Below are 9739 nucleotides of genomic sequence, written 5' to 3' on the forward strand. Positions count from 1 at the left end.
TGTCCCATCTTCAGTCACAGGCAGTTGTTAAACGTTTGTTTATTGAGCAGATCATCTGGTTAATGATCACTTACACCTATATGGAAGAAACGTTTACAGTTATTTTATTTGCTGCTAAGGGGAAAATTCTTTTAGCTTTGTTGCTATGGCAAATGTGCTCTCCCTTTCCAGTCTTCCAAATTCAGCCATTTCCTAGTGGAGCAATAATACTATTTCTTAAAAATGAAGTTTCTGGAAGAGCCAATAAGAAGGGTTGTCAAGTCAGTTCTTAGACCATGCTGTGGAAATTGCTCTCTACTTATTGTCTATGAGTTAGGATGCTATAAAATAATGCTGACTTATTGCCTGAAGAACAGCTGTTAAGGCTGTAGATTGATGCTTTATAGGAGGTTGAGAGAGAAGAGAGCATTTGAGTTGTAGCTCTATGTGGCACAGAGAGGAAAGCCCTCCTTCTTTCCTAAGGTCTGTACAGTCCAATCCTAAATAAGGCATTCGGGCAGTAGACCGGAATCTATTTAAAAATGCCTTGTCTTCAAATTACTCTTCTCATTCTTACTTGAAGGCTCATTTGGGAGGAAACTGGCATATGGGTGTGGGTGTCAGGGATGGTTTATGGTTTAAATGGGGTCTGTGACTCCTCATCTCCATACATGCTTATGTATTAGATAATAAATTTAAAGAACATTTGTAGTCTCTATCTAAAGTAATACTGAAGATATAGTCATTATTTTTCCTGCATGAGTGTAGTAATTTCCCCATGAGATATGCTGATGGGAGAAAACTAATCACCTTTTGCAGAGAAAATAATAACACTCAAGTAGATGATTGTACCCAATGGCTAATGAATTATTCAAGCTTGCTTGTGTTTTCACCTGAGCTTGGTGTCAGTGGAAGCAGGGGTGATGAGCTAAGCTTTTCAAACCATTACAACTGGTCAACCCCAAGAGCATACTTCAGTGGAATCTGTGGCTGCTCATCTCCAGATTCCACTCATGAACTGTCAAATATTCAATGTAATGTTTTAATTTTTTGTTGGCTCCTTTTGTTTTGTCTTTTGATAGGAGAATGCTTCAGTACCAGAAAAATCACACTCTGGCTATATCCTAACAATAATAGCAGTAACCTTTTCTGTGTTGCTTGTATATTGTTTTTCTTTTTCTTTTTTCCATTAAGTTTATTGGTACATTTAAAGCAAACAATTCAGTTACATTTACCATTGGGATCTTGTACCTTTACATGATGCATCTTGGTTCTTATTTTCTCCCTATACCCCTGCCCTCCCTTCACCCCCTTCACCCTTCTCTATTTACAAAGACTTTGTTTCCAATTTTTCCTTTTTCCACATTTTTTCTTTTCCCTTGTTTCCTTTGCCCTCCCCTTTCCACTTCCCCTTTAGCCATTTTCTTCCTATTTCACACTCTCAATCTGTTGCTTTTCATTTAAACCATACAATTGGGGTTGCAGTTAGGTCTCTGAGGTTGTTAGTAAAGGAAACTGAGGTTCAGAGGAATTGTGCCCATTGCTATTCAAAGGAAGACCTCTGACTGTCACTTGAGGGCTCATTCCCTTGCCTCCCACTGCAGGAGCAGCTAGACATGTGGGTTTTAGTTTGCTGCCTCATCAGAATGAAATGAATTTCCAGGATGCTGATTAGCTGCAAACTTTTCATTAGAGAGAAACTCTGTAGTACTTTGCTGCATATCGGAGACTCCTGTGAAGCAGGAAAGATGTCCAAATAGTCAGGTTTGGCTACCTGATCTTTTCAGTGTTGGCCAAAATGTATGTAGATGGATGAGAGCCACAAAGGGAGCCAGTAAATGTGACTAAGGATGACTTCTCATACTTGAATCTGACTATTACTCTTAATGCAAAGTTCTGCTTCCTGAATACAAAAAAGCCGAGAAAAACATTCTTTATATTTGTGAGCTTACTTTTCATTTACTTTTTTTTTTCTATTACTGGAATCAAACCCAGGGCCTTGCATATGCTTGGCGAGGGTTGTACCACTGAGCCACATCCCAAGCCCCTTAGGCTTATTTTTTATTTAAATTTATGATAATTATTTGCTACTTAAAATATTAGATACATCCTGCTTTACTTTAATAATGTTCAAAGGAATTGTTACTAAATCTATATCATAAATGTGTAACCACAGGATGAGGTAAAATAAGTCCCAGATGAGGTGTAAAGTGATTAAACCCCTTTCTTCCTAAACATACATATTAATATTACATTGATTTGCTAAATGGCATTATTCAGGCATTTAAGACTTTTTACTTCTCTTTGGTATCTAAACATCCTGAAACCTTTCCCATGACAGTTCAAATTCTCTCCAGCTCTTTTCTCTGGGGTCTTTTCTGTTTTTACTTCATTATTTTCAAATCAACCTTTTCCTTTTTGGCTATAGGCACAGAATAGAGGCTTTGTTCATTTTAATTAAATTTTAAATGATGACTGAAACCATCTCCATTCACAACTCTTCTAATATAGTGCCTGGAAAATATTGAAAGAAGATGTAGTTATACACATATTTAGCTGTATTCAGAACAGTATCATAGGGAGAATGTTGGCTTCTCCTTTTTTTAAATTTCAAGGTCATTCATCTGCCCCCGTCTTTTTTATGTTCATGTAAGTATCTTCCCACTAGACTTCAAACTCTAGTGCACACAGTGACTACCTAGCATGGGGTCATTTCCACAGCATCTCCCTAGCATTTCTTTTCTTTTAAGTTTTAATTTTATTGTTACATTTTGGGTATACAGTAGAAGGACATTCATCATTGGAGATTTGTACCTTTACATAATATATCTTGATTCTTATTTTTCACCATATCCTGCCCTCCCTTCATCCTTCCTGAATTTTTTTGTAGAATAAATAATGCTATTTATCTCAGGTGGCATTTTGTAGAACAAACACAAATCTTCATTACACTGTTTGATTTCAGTTGCATACAAGAACATTCTAATTGAACGTGAGCACTCAGAATTAAGAAACAAGCCATTAGCTTAGGTTAGGGGCTGTTCAGTACTGTTTACTCTCTCCCAGTATACCTTGGCACTTGCAAAATAAAACAGATGTAGGTAAAATTTTGCTTGATTCTGTTTCTCTAACACTCTCTTTCACAGAATCAGTGCAACCAAGAGCTTGAATTTTGGAGCGTTCCCACTGGCCTTTGCTTATTTAGCATGTTGCTGTTTATTAAAATCTCATCTGTGTTGATGTCGTCTAGTGTGAGAAGCTGAAAGTGTAAATAAGGACTAAAAGGCATAATAGATAATGTGAAATTGGAAGAAAAGGTGCAAAGGGGAAGGGGTAGTGGGAGGGGTAGGGGAAAAGAAAGATGGGAAAGGAACGAACACGAGAAAAAAAATGGAAACAAAGTCTTTGTTGATAGGGAGAGGTGGAGGGGTTGAAGGGAGGGTAGGGGAATGGGGAAAAAATAAGAACCAAGATGGATCATGTAAAGGTGCAAATTTCCAATGATGAATATCATTACATTATATGCCTTAAATGTACCAATAAAATTAATTTAAAAAAAGAAAGATGGGGAATTAGAAGAACTACTGTAAACCTCAAACATTTATAGATGATCCGAATTCCTCAGTGGCTTAATCTATTATTTCTTATCTTTTCAGGGATTTTCTTCCACGAGGGTCAGGCATCGTGACAAGACGACCTCTGGTGCTGCAGCTGGTTACTTCTAAAGCAGGTAATGGGTGCAGGTGCTTGCTGCATGGATGAGCACATTGGTGGCACTTGTCATTTCATTCCCAGGTGCGGGGTTGAGCCCGTAGAAATGCCTTTGTGATCACTACGCTGTAGGCAGATGCCTGCGTTTCTCCGCATGATGCTTCCTTCTTGGCCTTTCAATTCTTGAATTATGTGAGGGAGAAATTTTCATTTGCCTGTAGTTTTTTTTTTAACACTCACTTTTATACCTCGAAAATAATATAATAATAAAATAATATTTTCTCATTATACTCCATCTATATAATTTTACATATAGTACACCCTTTTGTTTATATATAGAGATTTTTTTCCTAAGTTACGAAATTCAACAACCGTACCTAGGAGTGGCAGAGTTATATGGTAAGTTTAATTGCTTAGAAAATTGATGATATTTTGAAGTACTTGCACCATTTTCTGTTCCCACCTGTCCCGCCTGTAATGTATGGTGGTTCCAATTCCCCACGTCCCTGCCATCATCTGTAGTTGTAAAGTGCTATGTGTCATGGTGATTCTGACTTGCATTTCCTCGTCACTGATGCTGAGTACCTGTTCATGTACTTCTTGGTCATCGATATATCTCGATTGGGGGAATACCTATTCATCTTCTTTGCTCATTTAAAAATTGGATTGTCTTTGTATTATTGAGTTGCAGGAATTTTTTATATATTCTAGATATGAGTCCCTTATCAGATATTTGATTTGCAAAAATTACTCTTATTCTATGGATTGGTTTTCCACTCAATGTGTCCTTTGAAACACAGCTTTAATTTTGATGAATTCTGCTTTTGTCAGTTCTATTCAACATTTTCCTGTAGGGGCTAGCCAGGGCAGTTGGGTGAGATAAAGAAATAAAAAGTACCTACATTGGGAAAGACAAAGTAGAATGATCTCTGCTTTCAGATGATGTGATTGTGTACCTAGAAAACCCATAAGAATATACTAATACAGTATTAGAACTAATAAATGAGTTCAAGAAGGTCACAAGTTACAAGATCAATATGAAAAAAATCAATCATATTTCCATACACCTGTAACAAACAATCCAAAAATGAAATTAAGAAAAAGTCCAATTACATTAGCATCAAAGAATATATGGCTAGGAATAAATTTAAGAAAAGAAACATTAAGTTTACTTTCTGAAAACTACATAGTATTGTTGGAAGAAATTAGAGAAGATCTAAGTAAATTGAGAATACATCCAATATCTATTGATTGGAAGACTTAACAATACTCCCCAAATTGACATACAAATTCAATGTAATTTCTGTCAGGATCCTAGCCAACTTCTTTGTAGATACTTTAACCATTTTTTAAATGTTAAAAGAATATTACCAGAACTGTCTGATTCAAAGAAATGAACTCAAGTGCCATTTCAAAAAAGTAAATTATGTGCAAACCTACACTGCTATATAGCAGTGACTATATTTCTCTACCTATCTGGTGATTTATATTCTGGTGAAAAATTCTTTTTAGGGTTTTTTTTCTTTTTATTGAGTTTATTGGTACAATCTAGGTATACAGTACAGTTACATTGATCATTGGGATTCTGTACCTTTACATAATAGGTCTTGATTCTCATTGTTTCTCCGTGTCCCTGCTCTCCCTTCACCCCTTCCTCCCCTCCCCATTTACAAACACTTTATTTCCATTTTTCAGTTTCTCATATTTTTTCCCCTCCCTTATTACCTTTCCCCCACACTTTCCCCACACCTTTAGCTCTTCACTTCCTATTTCACATTATTAATTATCTCATTAGGATCCTGTGTACTATTATAGTTTTTCACACCAAAGAAACTATTCGATATTTCAGTTAAAGAAATCTCTGTATGAACATTAAAAATAGGGAACCCTAAAATAAAACTGAAAAGGAAAGTAAAAGAGAAAAGACAATGATGTAACATTAAAACAATCCTTAATTCTGGAGATGAAAATGGTCCCTGAACATATTTAAATTGCTTCTTGCTCTTATAGTCTTATCTTATTCTTTTTTTCATTATTTAGAGAATACTTTATTAGTTTCTATAATCAAACCCACATAGATATGACCTTACATATTTAGTACAATGTGTTACCCCTGTACACATGGAAAAAAAATAAAAAATAAAAATAAATTAACATTTCTAGACCAACATGGCTGTTCATTTCTGTACAATGCCAGCTCAACACAGTAAATTGGGATGACTTTTTCCAAAGTTGGCAGCACCATTAAAGTTTCCCAAAATTCAATTTATATATATATGTATATACATATTTATATTTATATAAAAAGACTAATAATAGTATGTTATGCATCAATAGCAGCAACAGCTTTTCCAGGTTCTGCAGTCATCTGAACAAAATTATAGACATTCAGCACATTCCATTAAAAACAAAACAAAACAAAACAAAAACAAAGAAAAGAATAATATCCAGAAAACAGCAAAGTTCTGTTGCTGTTGTGGTACCTGGCATCATTTTTTTTTTATTAGCATCTTAATCATCATCTGGAAAGAGAACATTCTAGAGTAATATCATTAAATGTAGCTCTGATAAAGCACAGTCCCTACTATGTATCGTAAAGCAGGTACAAGATATTTTACATTCATAGAGGTATGATACAGTACCATCCTACATCAATAATACTAGAATCAGTCTTGGTTTGAAATTTACTTTGTCTGCAAATAAGATTGCTACCCCTGTTTTTTTCTGGGCTCCTGTCACATGAAGAATTGTTTTCTATCTTTTCACTTTCAGCCTATGGGCTTCTTTTTGCACTAGGTGTGTTTCTTGTATACAATATATTGTTGGATTTTGCTTCTTATTCCATTTTGCCAGTCTATTTCTCTTGATTGGTGAGTTGAGGCCATTGACCTTGCTAGTTATAACTGATATGTACTGACTTATTATTGACATGTTATTGGCCTTTTGTTGACTCTTTTTACTTTTTCACCTTGTCCTTTTAATTTCTTGCCTTGCCTATTTGATTTGCTCTGTTGGGCCTCATGTTGTTGCCATCATTGTCTTTTTCTAGGATCTTGTTTAGAATTGCTTGTAGTGCTGGTTTGGTATTCATGTAGTTTCTCAGGTGTTCTTTGTCGTGGAAGTGACTTATTTCCCCATCCATTTTGAAAGAGAGTTTGCTGGATACATCAGTCTAGGTTGGAAGTTATTCTCTTTTAGTACTTGAAATATCTCATTCCAGGCTCTCCTTGCCCCAAGGGTTTGTGTTGAAAAGTCTGCTTTGATTCTGATGGACTTTCCCTTGTATGTGACTTGTTTCTTTTCTCTTACTGCTTGTAGTATTTTGTTCTTCTGATGGGTTTCTGGGAACTTGATTATTATATGTCTAGGTGCAGATTTTTTTTTTTTATTGTAGCTAGTTGGGGTCCTAGGTCCTATATGCCTCAGTTATCTGAATGTCAAATTCTTCCCCTCTGTTTGGGAAGTTTTCTGTCATTAATTGTTTGAACAGCTTTTTAAAGTCATTTGTATTTTCTCCCGCTGCTTCATGTATTCCTATCAGTCTTATGTTATTCTTCTTTGCATCATCTAGGAGTTGTTGGATCAATTTCTCATGATCCCTTACTGTTTTTAAGAGACCTCTCTTTTCATGGTCACTGACTGCAATCTTATCTTCTATATCTGAGAGTCTGTCTTTGCATTCTTTTATTCTATTGCGTACACTTTCAATGGAGTGTTTAATCTCCTGGATATCTGTTTAAATCTGTTTTATGGATTCCATTTCTTTCTATGTTGGGCATTTATTTTTTCCATTTCTTTCTTATGCTGGGCCTTCATGGCTTCTATTATGGTCCTGAGCTCATCTATTTCTTTGTCAGTTTCTGCTCTAGAGTCTCAAATCACGACTTCATTTTGCTCACTATCTCTGTGGTTATCTGGGAAATTATTTGTGTTTTGAATTTTTCTAGAGCCTGATTGATCTGTTTTGTTATTTCCTGTGCTTTGAGTTCAGGGTGTCCTGGTGGTTCACTATCGGCCTTTTCATCCTCATTTGCCCTACTGTTTGCCATTGGTAAACTGGAAGTCTGTCCTTGTGTCTTGCTTAAGTGTTTTCTCATTTTTATTTTTGTTGTCAGGCTGTCCTTGGTTTAATCTCTGGATTATCACCCAAATCTTCCTGATATAGTTGTGCCCTAGCTTCTGGGTCTCTAACGACCCACAGACATTCTTATCTTCATAACATCAGAGAAAACAGCTCATCAAATTAACCGCAATGCTTTATCCCAACTGATACAATCAGCACCATATTAAGATCAAGCACAACTTGGATACTGACCACCTGTGGTAGTCACTAGTCTATCACCCTTAAATAATTTGAATTAAATTGAAATCAAGAAGCAGTCCAGAACATGTCTGCAGTGGACAAAATTTCAATATACTGTATTTACCATTTAATGGCTCAGACAGAGTGAGGATGCAAGCCCCCTGGTCTCAGTTAGCTGATGGCTGAACCCCATGATGCTGACTGACCTCGGGCTGCAAGGCCCAGAATGAGTTCACCAACCTTCTGAATGGTTGAACTCCACAACATTCTATTACAGGTTTCCCATGCCCTTTCTTTAAAGATGTTCAAAGTTGGGAACTCAGAAAAATGCCCTTTATGACCACCTCTGCCTCTGCAGAGTGAGTCCAGAGACTGGCACAGTCAGGAGGTCTGAGAGTGCCGGGGGGGGTATGGGGGTTCAGGGGCACCTGCATGGCTACCTTCCTGGCACTGGAGCGATGGCAGCTGGGTCGGGAGCAGGCGTGGCTCTCTTTCCCGTGGTGGATCGGGTGAAAAATTCTTAATGCATAGAGGTTTTACTCATTATATTTGTTAAACTTATACATTTATATTCAAAAGAGAAGTTAATATTTTGTGTAGTTTTATTCCTTTTCATTACTTTTTAATTTAAAATTATTTTGTGCTCCTGGGGATTGAAGCCAGGGCCTCATACATGCCTTGCTAGTTCTCTATCACTGAGTAACAACCCAGCCCGTTTATTAATTTACTTAATTTTTGCTAAATTATTCCAGGCCTACCTTAAGCTTGTGGTCCTCCTGCATCAGCCTGCTAAGTAGCTGACACACAGGCATGTACCACGGAGCCTGGTTCTAATTTAATTATCTTTAATTTAATTTTTGTGATACTGGGTATTGAGTCATGTTCTTCATATTGAATTATATTCTTAGTCCTTTTATTTTTATTTTTTATTTTTTAATTTTTTTTGGTTTTTTGAGACAGGGTCTTACTATGTAGTTGAGACTGATCTGGACCTCATTATGTAGCCCAGGTTGGTCTCAAACTCACAGCAATCCTCCTGTCTCAGCCTCCCGAGTGCTGGGATTACAGGTGTGCACCACCACACCCGGCTCAGACCTTTTTATTTTTAAAATTTTGAGACAGGGTTTCATTAAGTAGTTGAGTTGCCTCAGCTGGGTTTTAACTCAGAATCCTCTTGCTTTGGCTTTCTAGAGTGTTGGAATACACACATGCATTCACCAGTTTTGACGCTGGTTCTTATTTTATCTTAAATTTATTTTCAAGCATACTGAAATGATTTCCCCCAGTGTCCCTTATGTTATATTACATTATTTTAATGACCTTAATCTATTTCTCAATATTGTTTCTGCTTTATTGTGCCAATACTGCAGTGTGTAGCTTTGTGGACTCCTAATTTTCTCTCACATATACCTGTCAGGGCTATAGTCCTTTCCCCATTTCTTACTTTTTTAGTTGTTTTCTATTTGTATGGAAAAGTCTAGAATAATTTTGTGAAAACAAGGCTAATGTTGCTAGAATTATTTTTAACTAATAGATTCATAAAAGAATAATTGGTATCTTTAAATGTGTTTATCTAATCAAGGGACCATACTGTATTACTTTACTGCTGGTCATAATATAGTGTCCATGCATTTCTTATTAGGTTATTCATATTCATTTTTGTTACACGTGACTTTGGAAACAGGGTTTCACCATATGTGTGTGTATGTGTGTATGTGTGTATGTGTTTATGTGTGTGTGTATATA

The 9739-nt window shown here is 36.2% G+C and overlaps 1 protein-coding gene across 7 annotated transcripts in view; it reads left to right on the plus strand.

Annotated features, from left to right (window-relative positions):
- Positions 1-9739, plus strand: part of Dnm3 (dynamin 3) — a 531047-nt gene that overhangs the window by 73994 nt on the left and 447314 nt on the right. For all 7 annotated transcript variants that reach the window (XM_010635626.2, XM_033762088.1, XM_033762089.1 and 4 more), the window contains exon 2: positions 3636-3709. In XM_010635626.2, coding sequence (XP_010633928.1) covers positions 3636-3709 — 74 coding nt within the window. The remainder of the gene's footprint in view (positions 1-3635; positions 3710-9739) is intronic.

Source organism: Fukomys damarensis, unplaced genomic scaffold (genome assembly GCF_012274545.1).
Source record: "Fukomys damarensis isolate Sample0158 unplaced genomic scaffold, DMR_v1.0_HiC HiC_scaffold_11, whole genome shotgun sequence".
Classification (NCBI taxonomy): Eukaryota; Metazoa; Chordata; class Mammalia; order Rodentia; family Bathyergidae; genus Fukomys; species Fukomys damarensis.